This window comes from Phacochoerus africanus, chromosome 15 (genome assembly GCF_016906955.1).
Source record: "Phacochoerus africanus isolate WHEZ1 chromosome 15, ROS_Pafr_v1, whole genome shotgun sequence".
NCBI lineage: Eukaryota > Metazoa > Chordata > Mammalia > Artiodactyla > Suidae > Phacochoerus > Phacochoerus africanus.
This window is the reverse complement of record NC_062558.1, coordinates 104,057,471-104,075,446: the sequence shown is the minus strand read 5'-3', so window position 1 is coordinate 104,075,446 and position 17,976 is coordinate 104,057,471. Positions and strand designations below refer to the sequence as shown.

The following is a 17,976-nucleotide window of genomic DNA, read 5'->3' as shown; positions in this document are numbered from 1 at the left end:
TTTCTAAGCCAAACACTTAAATCTTCATATGTTCTTGCTATAGCTCTATAACTAGATCAAAAGTTCCTTTGGGGTTTGAGTCTATAGTAATTATATTTTCAAAAATTAAAAAAAAAAAATCAGTAAATGTATTCTGTCAGAATACTTTAAAACTTTAAATTGGGGCTGTTCTAGAAAAGCCCAGATACACAGTTGGTCTATCTATATGCCTCCTCACAGTGGCTAGCAAAGTCTTAGGCTTAGAGTGGCTAGTGACTGACACAAGCGAACTGAACAAATTGAGCTCAAGAACTCACTTTTAAGAACTGAATAAGCTAAATATTTTCAAATTCAAGAAAGCTATTTTACTGTTACAACATGAGAATCAATTTTTAGGTGCTAATAAACTAAACAAATACTGTAAGATCAAGCCAAATTAGAAGAGTGACTGATTTCCAGGCTTAAAAAAAAAAACAAACACCCTCCTCACCAATAGGCTGAATGGTTCAGAGCATTTTAAGTATGCCTATTTTCCTTTTGAGGTTCCAAAAAACACCAAACCAAGCAAAACAATTCATGTTATTTACCTGTTCTCTCTCAAATATATCCATTAGGTGTTCAAGCCCAAGATTCCTTACAAACTGAGTTATGCTAAAATCTACTCCTGGCACTAGAAAATAAAACAATCAGAACACAGAATTTCCATATCAGAATAATGTATATTAACATTATAAAGCAAAGTTTTGTACTATTATTATATGCATGAAAAATGTAAAAATGAAACAAAATATTAATAGCATTCAGGATATAATATTAAACATAACATCAAAAATTTCAGAGAAAACTAAAGTTTCCACATCATTAAAAGAGTTAACCAATGGGGGCACTTGCATGTTACAAAGAAATCTAGTCTTTTAAAAAATTTGTATATATATATTTTTTGGTCTTTTTGCCTTTTCTAGGGCCGCTTCCGTGGCATATGGAGGTTCCCAGGCTAGGGGTCTAACTGGAGCTGTAGCCTTTGGCCTACACACCACGGCCATAGCAACGCGGGATCTGAGCTGAAACTGCAACCTACACCACAGCTCACGGCAACGCCGGATCCTTTAACCCACTGAGCAAGGCCAGGGACCGAACCTGCAACTTCATGGTTCCTAGTTGGATTCATTAACCACTGCACCATGACAGGAACTCCAAAATTTGTATTTTTAACTGTATCTTTAAAATAAGTTTTCACATAGATTAACAATGTTATGTCAATCATATCTTAATTAAAAAAACAAAGTTTCCCTATCTTTGAGGATGTAAAGCTACTTTACAAAAAAGGTTTATGAAAACATGTTCCACAAGAGTGAGATGAATTTTAACAGGCAAAAGGTAAAGGGAACAGCTTTACAGAGACTGGCCTAAGACCTTCCACGTGCTGTGGGCCTGCCAGGAAAAAAAAAAGCAATATCCAAAATTAGATATTTTGATGTGGGGTTAAAAATATTTCATAATTCTATAATAACACACTGGAAGAGATAAATAAAGGCATAACTACTCAACCAAAAAAGACTTCTATACCTTCCAAAATGCCTATTTATTACATCTACAGAGCAGGTTAGCAACAGAACACTCATCAAGTCTCAACTTAAAGGGAGAAATTTCATTAGGAATTCTAGGGAGTTCCCATGTGTGAGGTGCAGTGGAAATGAATCCGACTAGGAACCATGAGGTTGCGGGTTCGATCCCTGGCCTCGCTCAGTGGGTTAAAAGATCCAGAGTTGCTGCGAGCTGTGGTATAGGTCGCAGTCGCGGCTCGGATCTGGCGTGGCTGTGGCTGTGGCTGTGGAGGAGGCCAGCAGCAACAGCTCCAATTAGACCCCAAGTTCCCACCTCCACGTGCCACAGGTATGGCCCAAAAAAAGCAAAAAAAAAAAGAAAAAAGAATTCTAATAATAATGTGAAGAAAACAATAAAAGACTAAAACTTTTTGGCTATGGTAATTAATCTGATACTGACAGCTGTATTTAAGGATAAAAAATTGACTTTTTTGCTATAATACTAATTATTTTGGCTGAATGACTCACCTTCCTTTTTCTCCAAACTGGAAGCTCCCTCTGTTCCACTTGAACTAACTACTGAAGACAGTTCAGAAAAACTCCCAGATAAGTTGTCAAGACTGCTGGCTGCAGAAAGGCTTGATGGGCTGGATGGACCTGAAGATAGAGCATCTGCAGTGGCCCCTGGACTTCTCACTCCATTGAGCACTTGAGGTTTATAACACGAAGGCAGAGCAGAAGGAGGCATGGCTGCTGTCAGGAGAGCGCTGACATCATCTGCCTAGGGTACATGTCAGAGAGATGAAATCTGCAATAAGCTAGTTTAAAAATTCTACTATACCCCATATAACATTAAAAAATATGACAAAAATCCAGCAGATTTACACTAGTATTGCTTGTTACATGAAGTTATTTGAAAATGTGAACCAAATTAAGTGCTATTCAGCTAAACTGTTATTAAACATAAAACAATACAGAAATCTATTCCACGACATACAAAATAGAACAGTTAAAAGTAACAAAGCAAGAAAAAAAAAATCCTAAGATACCATGATTGAAAAGCACTAAAATGAATTATATAAATTTTAAAAGGCAAGATGGATTAGCAATGAGATCCTGCTGTGTAGCACCGGGAACTATGTCTAGACACTTATGATGGAGCATGATAATATGAATGTGTACATGTATGTGTAACTGGGTCACCATGCTGTAGAGTAGATAAAAAAACTGTATTGGGGAAATAACAATTAAAAAAATAAAAATAATAAAAAATTTAAAAAACCCAAACTTTTAAAGGCAATCATTCTGAAGAAGTAATTCAATCTACACAGAACTTTAGCAAACAAAATAACTTTATATTTTTTGGAAAATATCCAGCAATATATATTTGTCCCTCAAAATTGAACATTTCGAAGGGCAGGGAACAAAGATAATCATTTTAATCAAATCTGCAAGAATGGGAAAAAAAAAAACCCAAATTTATTGGTATATTAGTTTGTTTAATTAGTGACAAATAGTACTCTTTTACAATGCTCAATTAAGACACTAAGTAGTTAACATCTAGCAAGATGTAAATCAGTACTTGTTTTTATGGCTAATCATTTATACCTTTTTAATCCTCATCTTTTTCTTCCCCTGAATCTGAGGACTCCCATGACACTGAGTTGGCATATAGCACTCAAAAATAATATTAGCACAATTTATTGGATGCTTTTATGTACCTGATACCATACCAGGAACTTTAAGTATACCACCTTGTTTTATTACCAGATTAACCAGATACATTTTATCCCCATTTATAGATTAGATAATTTGAGGTTTAGAGGTTAGGCAATTTGCAAGCTAAGTGGTAGAGCTGGAATTCTAAGGCAAGTCTGTTTGACTTTAAAGCCCATGCATGTTCTCTACAATACCCTGTTTCAATGTCACTTAATTATATCTGGTGGACTAACATATTCACAGAATGAATTAGAAAAGTTCACTTCTAAAGCAGTTTGGAACTGGAAGGACATTTCCCTGAAGAAATAATGTTGCAAATATGGTTGGGTGTCAACCTGCTGAGAAAATTCTATTCAACCCCAACTAGGTCAGGCGCTCAATGTAATCCCTCAATGTAATTGCAACAGTGGAATTGCACTCTCAGTAGAAAGGGGTCTGCAGGAGAGACTCCCCTTCCTTTCCACCTCAAGAAGAATTTCTTCTTCCCTCCACTGTTCTGGGTCAATGTCCTCACTGGCAGAGGCAAGACAGGCACCTGAATCACAGAGGCCAAAGGATGGGTGGAGGCCACAATGGAGATACCTCCAGGAGCTTCCTTGGGAGAGGAAGGAAAAAAAGGACTTCCCATGGAAAAGTGGAGGAACAAATTTGTTTCATGAACAGTTTTCCAACAAAATCTTTGGGATGAGACATTGTTTGGAGGGAAGAAAGTCTCTGTTGAGGCAGGCTTTGTGACTGCACCCTGAGGGCAATGTTTCTAGTTGGGGAAGTTCCTAAGGACCCACAGGGATGTACTCTGTGCCCTATGCACTGTAATGGCATTCACTGAGGGCCTTGCCTGTTTTGTTTCCCAACTGATGTAAACATCTATATCTTATTCTTCTCTTCCCACTTCTAAAAATACTCAGCATACAATAACTAAGGGATACTTCTACTCTTACTTACTTATTTACTTACCAAAGAGGTCCTAAATTTAAATTAGGCTAAAGACCAGATTTTGCCACATTCACTGTAAAGACATTTTGTACATACCAAGTGAATTTTAAAAAGTCAGGAAAGCACTGAGATTTTTTCAGAGTCCATCACTTACTGAAACTAAATCTAAAGGTGTTTGTCCTTCTTGATTTTTAAGAGTAGGATCAGCTCCATGGGCCAACAATAAAGCACAAAGCTGTGTTCGTCCCTTTTGGGCTGCTTCGTGCAAAGGTGTGAAAGCCCACTTGTCCGTAGCATTGACACATGCGTTATACTTTATTAGTAAAGCTGCTACATCTACATGCTGTAAAAGAAAACACTCCTGTTACAGTCTGATATATTTTATCACACTTTAGTTCTTAAAAAGAAACTAGTTATATATATATATATATATATTTTTTTTTTTCCCCCCATGGTTTCAAACTCACTTAAGAAATGAAAAACTCATCACCCTAACTTATGGGCAGTTAATTAAAAATTACAGTAGACATTTTAATAACTTGAGAAACTAGAAAATAGTTAAGAATTCTACAGAGGAGGGAACTAAACTAATAGGATCTTTTTTTTTTTTTTTGGTCTTTTTGCCTTTTCTAGAGCCACTCCCTTGGCACATGGAGGTTCCCAGGCTAGGGATCTAATTGGAGCTGTAGCTGCCGGCCTACGCCACAGTCAGAGCAACGTGGGATCCGAGCCGCGTCTGCGACCTACACCACAGCTCACGGCAATGCCAGATCCTTAACCCACTGAGAGAGGCTAGGGATCAAACCCATAACCTCATGGTTCCTAGTTGGATTCGTTAACCAGAGCCACAACGGGAACTCCTAGGATCTTAATAATTTCTCATTTATTTGTTATAAGTAGCAACCTTCCTCAATTATTCATTTGAAAATGGTCAATACTGATGACTAACATTGAAAGTTATTAAAAAGCAAAACAACAAATCTGATCTCTAAAGATCTGTATGAATTCTAGTGGGTTTTTCTGGGCCCTAACAAATAAACAAGATCACCAACATCTCACTGAAAATATGAGGTATGTGCTAAAGACCGCAGTGACAAAAGACAAAACATACTGCATTTCTATGCAAAGGAGCAGGAACCCATGAGGCCTTCCTGGGGCAGCCCCTTCCCCCATATCCTCTGCTTCTTGGAGGTTTATAGGACCCTCTCCAGACAGCTACAAGAACAAAGGACTTCTGCACCAAGACATCTGCAGCAACCAACAATGCCCCTCCCTCGCCTTGCCTTTAAAAATGCTTTGCAATTTTGGTTTGGGAAATTTGGGATATTCTGGGGCCATGAGCCACCAGTCTTCCTGCATGGCCCTGGAATACACCTTTCTCTGCTCCAAACTCTAACATTTCTATTTCGGTTTGGTTGGACTCACTGTGTGCACTCAGACCTGTGCTAAGAGCTATAATAGATTCAGAATTGAAACGTGAAAGTTAACTTCTTTAGCTCTCTTATTTACTTCTCTGTAAAATGAGAAAGTCAACCTTAATTCCCTTTGAATGGCAATTATGACTTTGAAAATTTCAGATTTTTAAAAGTAACACAAAAGAACTTACCCCATAAGATGCTGCATTGTGTAAAGGAATAAGTCCTCCTTTGTCTTGAGCATTCACATCAGCTCCATGTTGTAGCAGATATTCTGCAACTTCTAAATTATTATAACCAGCTAATTTAGAAAAGAAGTAAAATTACTTTCACTTGTTAGTATAAAAAGTAGTTACATATATGTATATACTTATATAATAAGAGTAGGCTTTTTTTTTTTTTTTTTTGGCCATGTGCCTGTGGCATATACAAATTCCTGGGCCAGGGATCCAACCTGAGCCACAACAGTGATAATGCCTGATCCTTAACTGCCAGGCCACCAGAAAACTCCCAAGAACTGGGAGCTTTGAGTGATGATACCCATTTGTTTTAGAGACTCAATAGTTATATTAAGTGATTTACTTAAATCTTTCCTTTTAAAACCTTCTTACCAAAGTCCCTGCCTTCATGGTTGCTGTATACACAACTTCCTGAACTCAGGTACATGGTCTCAAGGCTGCAAGCAAAAGGCATCCAATCATATAAAAGTCAACTTAGGAACACAAGTGGCTGGCAGAGCAGAAGACAACACACCAGTGTGGGTCTCAGGGTCCCATTTTCCCAGGAGGCTACAATGTAGGACATGCTTTTTGCTGGAGAGAACATAGGGGTACACATTTCTACAAGTCTGGCAGCAGAACCTATTGCTGCTAAAACCATGAAGTAAAACTTAGTAAAATGTACCACTTTGTATAGCACAGGGTACTATATAACTAGTCACTTGTGATGGAACATGATGGAGGATAATGTGAGAAAAAGAATGTGTGTGTGTGTGTGTATGAGAGAGAGAGAGAGAGAGAGAGAGAGAGAGAGAGAGACTGGGTCACTCTGCTGTGCAGTAGAAAACTGACAGACCACTGTAAACCAATTATAATGGAAAAAATAAAAATCATTGAAAATAAAATACAATGTACCATAACTCTCCAGTTGTCATCTTAGCAATGGTCAGCTATCTTAGTATATGTTCATGGGTCAAGTACTTAGATTTTATCCGACATATAATCATAGTGTAAAAAGCAAATCTGGAACTTAACTTTGCCAACATAAAACCAGAAATCACTTGAAACTTTAAATGTTCTAGATAAGCTACCATAAAGATACGTGAAGTCAATATAAATAAATATGGACAGTACAATTCAAATCAGAGGTCAGGCCACATCTTGTCTTACATAGACTAGAAACTCCTGATTGCCAGTGAAGGAGAAAAGCTTTTTCTCACCTTGTTAGTATTTGTGGCTCATCACTTCCAAAATGCTCAAAAAGACACATAGATGGAGTAATTCTTTCCCCTGAACAGAGGGGTCCCAACTTACACGGGGTCATACTTTAAAGATAAAAACCACATATACTAAAACAATTTCTTAAACACTAGGTGCAGTGGGAGACTAAAAAGGAACTGTAAGAAGCGTATACTTCAGTCTCCCACACTTCACAAAAGGGTAGAACCTGCAGCACATTTAAGTTCCTGAGCCAAGGATGAAATCTGAGCCTCAGCTGTGACCTACACCACAGCTGCAGCAATGCCAGGTCCGTAACTTACCATGCCACAGTGGGAACTCCCCCTTTCTCTTTTTAAACCATGTGTATTTAGATAAAATTGTATGAGTCAAATGTGCCTATATTGCAACTCCACTTAAGTATTAGCTGCAGCTCAGTGATTTTAATGGCCCATTCCCTAGTATCATCAATGCAGCTGAAAAAGTTGTACTGAAATCACAATACGCCTACCTGCAAGGAAGACATACACTATGACAATTTTGTGAGTGAAAACAGAACAAATGTCATGTACGCAACTGCATTCAGCAAATTTCCTATGTTGAAGCCCTAAGCACTAGTAGCTGAGAATGTGACTGTGTTTGGAGGTAAGGCCTTCAAAGGGGTAATTAAGCTAAATGCAAGGCTATTAGGGTCAGCTGTATTCCAAACTCACTGTTGTCTTTATAAAAGGAAGATTTTTAGGACAGAGAGACACCAGTACGCGCCTATATAGTGTGTAGAGAAAAGGCCACGTGAGGACACAGGGAGCAGGTGGCCACCTGCAAGCCAGGAAGAGAGACCTCAGGAGAAACCAATCCTTGCCAACATCTCTAGAACTGTGAGAAAATTCATTTCTGTTGTTTAAGCCATCTAGTCTGTGGTAATTTAAGGCAGGCCTAACAAACTAATACAACAAATAATTTGGCAAGAGGTTTATGTAACTTCTGAAAAGTCTTGGCTTGTGCCTAACAGCTATCATCAGAAGAATGGAAAGCTTCCCAAGAGGAAGACCAGCTCAAGCAAGCATATTTTTAGTTTCTGTAGGCAAAACACACTCATCAGGAGTTCCCGTCGTGGCGCAGTGGTTAACGAATCCGACTAGGAACCATGAGGTTTCGGGTTCGGTCCCTGGCCTTGCTCGGTGGGTTAAGGATCCGGCGTTGCCATGAGCTGTGGTGTGGGTCACAGATGTGGCTTGGATCCCACATTGCTGTGGCTCTGGCGTAGGCTGGTGGCTACAGCTCCGTTTCGACCCCTAGCCTGGGAACCTCCATATGCCGCGGGAGCGGTTCAAGAAATGGCAAAAAAAAAAAAGAGACAAAACACACTCATCAAAGATGATTCAAATATTATGATTACCTGGAATAAATGTTCCAAAACACAGAGACTGGCAGAGCCTCTTTCAACTGTTCTTACTAAATATAACATGCTAGTACTAGAGTATAATGGTGGTATTAGAGGATATTTGATTTGAATCATTCAAGTTTACTTAGAGGAAGCATTTTACTCAGGTAAAATAAAGCATAGATGTCACCAGCCTCAGTCTGTGACACTGCACTGACTTACCCGCTAAATGTAAAGGTGTCGAATGTCGGCCTTGGGTATCACGGCAATTTACATTATCTGGTGAAGACAACTTCTTTACTCTGGCTAAACAACCCTTCTTGGCAGCATCCAACAAAGCTGCATCTCCCCTAAGTAGATCTTGGATATCTGTATCTCCGTCTTTAACAAGATCCAAAGGAGTATTTCCATCCCTGTTTTTCTTTGTGGGGTCTGCCCCATGCTGGGCATGTGAAAAACATAAAGGAGGGAACTGGCTTAATTTTGCCCTTGGTCAATGAGAAAACAGTCAATGTAACCATACCATATTTTAAACAGAGATTCCACCTTAAAGATTAATGTGACTGTTATTCATGTTTAGTTTAATAAGCAAAAAATTATAATAATATAGTCAAAACTTTAAACTACATTCAAAACAAGGTAGTATTTTATTAGAAATTACCTTTTGCACATGCTATTTTTAGATTTTACAACCATATTTCAATGTTTGTACAAAGTATAAATTTAACTACACTTCTTTTTACTGTAAAATATCTACATGGTGCCAGTATAGATCGATCAGTGTACTACTGATTTCATTAGTGCTTAAAAAAAAAAAAAATCTGGCTTACAGGAGTTCCTAATGTGGTGCAAAAGGATTGGCAGCATCTCTGCCGTGCCAAGACGCAGTTCAATCCCCAGCCTGGCACAGTGGGCTAAAGGATCTGGTATTGCTGCAGCTGTAGCATAGGTCACAACTGTGGCTCAGATCTGATCTCTGGCCCAGGAACTCCATATGCTGTGGGGGCCAAAAAAAAAAAACCTTCCCCAAAATAAAAGACCTGGCTTAGAGTATTCATATTTATTCTGAAATCTAGGTACAGAATTGGCTAACTTTGATTCTTACCCCCTTACTGGTTTAAGTTTACATCAGAGGTATTGAAATACCATAAACATATTCTACATAATGCATCCTGTCCACAGTAAGTTCTTAAATATACCTGGAGCAGAAGTTTGCAAATTTCATATTTTCCTTTCGCTGCAGCTTCATGTAAGGGTGTAAATTTCCATAAGTCAGCGACATTAACTACTGCTCCATGCTTAACAAGAAGTTCTGCAACTTCATAATGTCCGTAAGAACACGCATTGTGTAAAGGTACAAGGCCTCTGAAATGAAAAGTTAAATAAGTAACACAACACAAAAATATATTTTAACTTAATTGCATTTAGTTGATAAATTTCTTGAATTGCATAAGGCATTTTCCTGATTGTATTTTAATTAATTAATTAATTAATTTTTGTCTTTTTGCCTTTTCTAGGCCTGCTCCCTCTCGGCATGTGGAGGTTCCTGGGCTAGGGGTCGAATAGGAGCTGTAGCCACCGGCCTACTCCAGAGTCACAGCAACTCAGGATCTGGGCCGCATCTGCAACCTACACCACAGCTCACGGTAACGCTGGATCCTTAACCCACTGAGTGAGGCCAGGGACCGAACCTGCAACCTCATGGTTCCTAGTCAGATTCGTTAACCACTGTGCCACGATGGGAACTCCTGATTGTATTTTATAGAACCCAAAACATTTATCTAAAGCAGAAATGGAATTAACTTTGCAGGAAAAGGCAGGAAAGAAATTTTAAAAATATTTAAAATTGCAGAGGAGTTTCCATTGTGGCTCAGGGGGTTAAGAACTCTACATAGAGTCTATGAGGATGCACATTTGATCCCTGGCCTTACTCATCGGCTTAAGGATCCAGAGTTGCTGTGGCTGTGGCACAGGCCAGGAGCAGCAGCTCTAATTCAACCCCTAGCCTGGGAACTTCCACATGCCACGGGTGTGGCTGTATTCTTTTTTTTTTTTTTGTCTTTTCAGGGCCTCACCAGTGGCATGTGGTGGTTCCCAGGCTAGGGGTCAAATTGGAGCTATAGCTGCCAGCCTACACCTCAGCCACAGCAACACAGGATCTGAGCCTCATCTACAACCTATGTCACAGCTCAGAGCAACGCCAGATCCTTAACCCATTGAGCAAGGCCAGGGATCGAACCTGCATCCTCATGGATACTAGTTAGGTTCATTAACTGCTGAGCTCCAAGTGTGGCTGTAAAAAGAAAAAAAAAAATTTCAGAGGGAGTTCCTTGGCCTAGAGGTTAAGGATCCAGCATTGTCACTGATGTGGCTCAGGTTCAATCCTTGGCTCGGGAACTTCTTCATGCCACAGGCACAGCCAAAAACAAACAAACAAACAAACAAAAAACAAAACACTGCAGAGAATATAATATCTATATATTCAATATCTAGAATTGAGAATCACATATTTAAAAAAAATTTTAAGATAAACTGGAAAATCTCAAGTATCCACTGCAAACTGATTAAACTACTACATTAAAAATCAGTATACACTAATGCTGAATCTCCTTAGCCATTATAAAAAGGTATTATGCAACCAAGAAGTCTTCGTAAAAATGCTAATTATCATAAAATCATAACTGAAATGAAGAAGTTCTATTTAAGCCACTTTAGGAAACAAACTTCTCTGAAAATAAAAGAGCTACCAACTGTCATTAACAACATTTTCAGATTTTCCTTAAATGGTCTGATAAAGGGTCAGCAAGGCCATGACGATCGTTAGTACTTGCCCTTTATCTTTAGCGTGCACATCAGCTCCATGTTGCAGAAGATACTCCACCACAGACACCCGATTGTAGCCCGCTGCAAAATGGAGTGGTGTGGACTGACGCCCTTCAATGTCTCTGCAGTTGACACTCTGAACAGTACACAATTTCTACAGGATGAAACACAGTATACACATGATGCTGCACACTCTGATTTCTTATTTTCCTTTACCTAGTAGAAATTTCAAATGCCTGATTTATTTTTTTGTCTCATCATATTGCTATTCTCAGAAACTCTTTGCTATTTATTCTTAATTCATCTTATTTCTTGTTCCTCTAGTTCTCTTATCTATAACTCTCTTCTTTACTAAAGCTAGTAAGTAAATTTTATTATTACCACTACCACTATTTACCTAAAGTACCAATTAGCAGCAACTGCAACTTTCATTTTGTGGCAATATATGTAGATATACAGTGGATCACAGGAGTATTGGCACCGTCTGAGAACTTGTTAAAACTTAGACTTGCACCTACTCAATCAGAATCAGTATTCTGACAAGACCTCTAGGTGATCAGTAAGCACATTAAAGTTTGAGATGTACTGTTCTAGAACAATAGTTGTCAAATTTTCATGTGCCCTGGGTCCTACCTCCAGATTTCCTAATCCAGTATGGCTAGGATGAGGCCTGAGATGTCACACTTCTAACAAGCTACCAGGTGAAGTTGATGCTGGCAGTCAAGGAATTACATTTAGAGAATTAATACTGTATTAAATGGAATGAACTAACTAAGAGAATGACATTCATCCTTGGGAGAATTAAGAAAAGTCACTCAAATAATTTGTGGGTTTTTTTTTTGTTCAGATGAGGGAGTCTAGCTGAGAAAGGTTATAAGAGTATCACTCAAAATACTCAAGAGTATTTTGCATGAAAAGTGTGAAAATCTGGGGAAGGAAAGCAATATAGAAAATAAATCACGGTGCTTAAAAAAAGGTCAAAAGAGTATTTTAGTAAAGAATATTAGTAAAAACCCTTTCCCTTAAGATTGAGGATAACTTAAGCCTTATAAACCAAAGGAACCAGCTATCAGTGGGCTTACCTTAACACGTTTAATAACATGTCTGATAAAGCTCTTCGGAGCTTCCCAAACAAGAGCTTGTTAGATATACACCGTCAGGGTCCCATCACTGAGAGTTGGTGTTTCATGGGTCTGAAGTCAGGCTTGAGGAATGAGTTTTTTTTGGTTGTTGTTGGTCTTTTAGGGCTGCACCTGAAGCATATGGAAGTTCCCAGGCTAGGGGTCGAGCTGGAAACTGCCATGCCACAGCCATGCCAGATTGGAGCCGCACCTTCGACCTACACCTCAACTCATGGCAATGGCGGATCCTTAACCCACTGAGCAAGGCCAGTGATTGAACCTGCATCTTCATGGATGCTACTCAGATTCATTTCCTTTAAGCCACGGCGGGAACTCCGAGGAATGAGTATTTTTAATGTGTCAAGTTCCGCTAGGTTTGGTAGTTATCACTGGCTACCCTAACCGCCTAGCTCTCAAGTTTGTCCAGTTCCTGCCCTGAGTCTCTTCTTTTCATCTTCTTCCTCTGGGCTCCTTCTACCCTGATAAAAACAAAGACCCCTGGATCCCCTATTCACTGAGCAAGGCCAGGGACCGAACCCGCAACCTCATGCTTCCTAGTCGGATTTGTTAGCCACTGAGCCACGAGGGGAACTCCGAAAAAATTAAATTATTAAAAAAATAAACCTGAAGTTATTTGAAGATGACTATACTATCTACACAGATAAAGCAGTAGGAAATGATCACACAGACTTTTAAATCAAATTCTAGAAATCTATTTGAAAAGAGTGAATAAACTTCCTCAGAGCTCAAGTTTAGATGAGACCAATGTTCACATTTTGTTCTCAGAAAATCTAAAATTGACTTTATGCGGTAGGACTGTTTAGGATTAAGAACATCGTATAGAAATACAGTGAAATTGCTTCTAAGAGTGACTTTTGCCATGACTCAAATCAATAAATTTAGCTTATTATAAAACTTCTTACCATCAGTGCCCCCTCAAATAGGAACAATTACCGTTTTCAAAAAAATCTGTGTATGGTGGGGAGGGAGGACACAACAAGGCTTTTTCCCCCTAATAGCTCTGGAAATTAATATTATTGCATTACTAAAGATTTAATTCATGAAACATGCTGAAGTAGCTGACTTGAAAAGTAGTCTTGTTCTTTGTTATGTGAGTCTTCTGAGTTATTTACCCAGTATACAGTTTCTGTAGGCAACAGAAATATGTGGTATAGGCATTAAGACATTACATACGACTCTACAGTAAAAGCAAAAATTATTCCAGTGAAGGCCATTATAGGAGATGGGCCATAGAAGGGCTCAAGTTGGCTCTTCTGAGAAAGAAAAAAAAAATATAGACCAGAAAAATTGAAGATTAGGAGACAGTGGCTCTGAAAGTGGTGACACTGTGTTGTTACTAGATTTAAACACCAGGTCCTCACAGAAGGGCAAAGAAATGAAAAAACCAGAACTATATATGCAGAGTGACACACTGTTTTTCTTCCCTTTCTGCTTATGTGTTATATGTAAATAATAACAGACAATAATTTGATGTATCTTAATCCTTAAAGGGACAAACAGGTTTTTTTTTTTGGTCTTTTTGCCATTTCTTGGGCCACTCCCATGGCATATGGAGGTTCCCAGGCTAGGGGTCCAATTGGAGCTGTAGCCACCCGCCTATGCCAGAGCCACAGCAATGTAGAATCCGAGCTGTGTCTGCAACCTACACCACAGCTAACGGCAATGCTGGATCCTTAACCCACTGAGCAAGGCCAGGGACCGAACCCGAAACCTCATGGTTCCTAGTTGGATTCGTTAACCACTGTGCCACGACGGGAACTCCAACAGGTCCTCAAAACAAAATCCACTTTCATAAACATGCAGTTTATTTAAGTTTGTTACTGTGATGTATTTATTGACATGCATGTGAAACTAGAGTTTCCTTCATTTTTTTCATAATGATTCTTATTTGCAGAGCAGAACTAGATTAGCATTACTGACCTTTTAAAACACTCATATAAATAACTAGATTTTTCACTTTAACAGTACAGATTCTTTAAACACTGTCAAAATAAAAAACATAAGATCATCTCTTACTTTTACAGTTTCTACATCTCCAGCCTTTGCAGCTTCCAGCAACTGTCTGTCTGCCTCTGAATTACCTAATGGGATACCCTCTAAAAAGAAAGAGAAGCAAAGTGATTAAAGTGGGATCAAGCTTTACGGGAAGCATCTTATTTGAGACTAAAGTTCTTTTACAGTTTGATGGTAATTATGCAGAAAATTTCAACGGCAGTAGAGAAAAGGCAGTAAAAACTGTAAAACAGGTAATGAAAGAGGCCTGCTCTATAACCAAGTCTGTTGACTGGTGTAAGGAGGATAGCAAAAGCTAGAGATCTAACCATGGTTCTACCATTAACCAACTATGCAAATTGCAGCAAGTTACTTGAACATTTTGGGCCTCAGATTTTTTTTCAGTTCTGAAGAGAAGGTGTACTAGAAGATAGATATGTGAAGTCATTTTCGGATCTGAAATTCTATGTTTTATAGCTCTTTTTAAAATTCTATTTGTTTTTTTTAGGGCTATACCTGTGGCATATGGAAGTTCCCAGGCTAGGGGTCAAACTGGAGCTGTGGCTGCCGGCCTATACCACAGCCACAACAACACATGATCCCAGGCATGTCTTCAATCTACACGACAGCTCATGGCAACACCGGATCCTTAACCCACTGAGCAGGGCCAGAGACTGAAACTGCGTCCTCATGGATTAGCTGGATTCGTTATCATTGAGCCACAGTGGGGAACTCCCAATCATAGCTCATTTTAAATCTCATAGAAAAGGAAGAAAATATGTGCCTTGTATCTTAGAACAAATAAACTTCAGATGGATTAAAAACATAAAAAAATTAAACCTTAAAAATACTATAAGAAAATATAGGTGAATATTTTTTATCTGCAAGTAGAAAAATATCTTAAAGTATTACATCAAAAGCAGAACCAAAACTGAAATGGAAAAATATCCGTCAGGCAATAACACTGCATTAAACAACATGAAAGACAAAGATCAAAATGGAAAAAATACTGCAATATACATATTAGAAATGCAAATTAAAATAATGAGATATTGGGCGTTTTTTCATCCATTATTGGGAAAAGAGCAAATGGGCTACTACAGTGACAACATTTCCAAAATCTGCATTTAAAAGGACATCTACTACTTCTGTAATTCACACACACACATATTCACCCAAGGAAATGATTAAGAATCATTACATTTTCCTTGACGTGAAAATTCAATCTTTGATAATTTACTCTAAGAAATCGGCTAGAAAGGCAAGTAGCATCACTAAGCATAAACCTACCAAGATTGTAAATGTCCATGACCAGGTAACTTTATAAAACTAGTGTTATTACCCCCCAAACTGACACTGAAATGAATACTGTGGTATACGGGGAAGTAAAGGGAATCATGAGAGCAGTCTTGTAGTTAGTTCAGTTTTAGCAGTTCCCAGGAGATCTATCCTATTAATTTGCCTTCATCTAGTCAAGCAGTGTTTTTCTTAAAATGTGGTTTCCAGATCACAGGCGTAATAATAATCAAGTGACTGTTAAAGGTACAAAAGGTTTGATCTGTTGCATTTCTTCTCATTTGAGCTTAGAGCTTAAATTCTAGTTAAATAAAGAGATGTAGGCAAAGACATTTTAAAATTTATGGGACCAGACATCTAGGCTGAAATGGTTAACCTATGCCGTATGCGTAGACATTTAATCTAAATTGATTTGATTTTTAAAGTGTAATGAGTATCAGTGAATTCAATAGTTAAATATGTTTAATAAGTCAAGTAGTTGGTTAACCTGTACAAATTCTACATGCTTTATGTGAAGGATCTAAAACAGAGTGAAGAGGCAAGGCCAGTTTTTAGAGTTTTATCACTATGGCTACTCTACTAAGAGACATCTACCTTTCTCAGTTTTCTTTTCTTTAAAAAGAAATAGCGGAAGAGATTCACAGACATGGAAAACAAACTTATGGTGACCAAAGGGGAACGGAGGTTCAGGGGAGGGATTAATTAGGTGGTTGGGATTAACATATACACACTATAATATATAAAATAGATAACCAACAAGGACCTACTGCATAGGACAGGGAACTATACTCAGTATTTTGTAATTAACTATAAGGGAAAAAACTCTGAAAAAGAATATGTATATGAGTATGTATATATATATGTGTGTGTGTGTGTATATATTGATACTGATGTATACACACACACACACACACACAGAGGTATATCGGCATAACTGATTGCTGTGCTATATGCCTGAAACTAACATGATACTGTAAATCAACTGTACTTCAACACAAATTTTCTTCAAGTGGATTCTAAAAAGAAAAAGAAATAGCAACTATTGTATCCCACTCTTAAAACCTTTCTAGATAAAAACTTAAGAGCCAGGTATTAACTCGGAGAAATTGGTAAGTGCTATTGGAACAAAATCATAAAAGACTTAACATTTGGGCACTGAGTACAATGAGTCGATTAAGAAGAAATAACAGCCAACAATTCTGAAAATTCTTTTACTACTAACTCCTACAGGATATGTGAGAAAAATTTAAAGGTTAATTAAAAAAAAAGACTAATTGCATGGAAGCATTTGATACCTTGAAGAAGCTGCTGCACATTTTCATTTCCCATCTGTAAGGCAGTAAAGCCCTGAAGGGATATAATATTAGGATCACACCCATAGCTCAGGAGTAGGCGGCAGGTCTGCAGATGACCACAATGTGCAGCTCTGTGCAGAGAAGTCTGACCAAGATTATCCAGGGCATTAACCTTAACAATCAGAAAAAGCCAAAATTAGCCTGTGGTGCAAAATTTAAACAATCCACTCATGTATTTAGCACTTGTTACTAATTTACAAATCTCTATTATTCTCTTATGAAGCCAACTATCTAGTAACAAAGCAAGTATTTTTACTCAAATCTAGAGTAGAAAGTTACCAACTCATGAAGGCTGACATCAGAAGACCCAATTTTGGATTAAAAGGATGAAATGTTGAGTAACAGCTATGTTTAGCAATAAAGTATTCACAGATTCACCCCACTTGGAGCTAGACATGCCCATGAAACTCCAATGCATGTATTTTTATGCATCTCTGAGGTGCAGAAATGTGGAGACCAACCCCAAGATAACAGTAACAAAACCAGAGACTAAATTAGCATTAAACACTCATTTCTATTGGCTTAATCTTCTATCTTATTTACCATGTAAAATATAATCTGTATAGATAAAGACACTATGATATATTCACACAATGGAATAGTTCTCAGCAATAAAAAGGAACAAACCACTAATATGTATCTGAATTTCCTAAATATTATCCTAAACAGAAAGTCTTATGAAAAAGAGTGTATACTGTATGATTCCATGGACATGAAGGCCCAGAACAGGCAAATCTATGTTGGAAAAAAATCGAAATGGTTGTTGCCTCTTTGCAAGAACACTGCCTTTACCATGAGGTAATGTTCTCTAGCTTCATGAGTTTTGCTTATACCAGCGTATGCATTAGGCAAAATTCAGTGAATGTACATTTTGTACACTTCTTCTCATGTAAATTCCATATCCAAAGAAAAACTATAATCAAAATACTGACCTCAGGTTGATGTCTAGTCAAAT

The 17,976-nt window shown here is 38.1% G+C and overlaps 1 protein-coding gene across 1 annotated transcript in view; it reads right to left on the bottom strand.

Annotated features, from left to right (window-relative positions):
* The window catches only part of TNKS2 (tankyrase 2), a 64,212-nt gene that overhangs the window by 13,164 nt on the left and 33,072 nt on the right, over positions 1–17,976 (bottom strand). The window contains exons 12-20 of the mRNA XM_047759861.1: positions 16,962–17,133; positions 14,395–14,474; positions 11,245–11,390; positions 9,613–9,778; positions 8,636–8,855; positions 5,785–5,894; positions 4,333–4,521; positions 2,052–2,304; positions 567–649 (exon numbers count right to left, since the gene is read on the bottom strand). Coding sequence (XP_047615817.1) covers positions 567–649; positions 2,052–2,304; positions 4,333–4,521; positions 5,785–5,894; positions 8,636–8,855; positions 9,613–9,778; positions 11,245–11,390; positions 14,395–14,474; positions 16,962–17,133 — 1,419 coding nt within the window. The remainder of the gene's footprint in view (positions 1–566; positions 650–2,051; positions 2,305–4,332; positions 4,522–5,784; positions 5,895–8,635; positions 8,856–9,612; positions 9,779–11,244; positions 11,391–14,394; positions 14,475–16,961; positions 17,134–17,976) is intronic.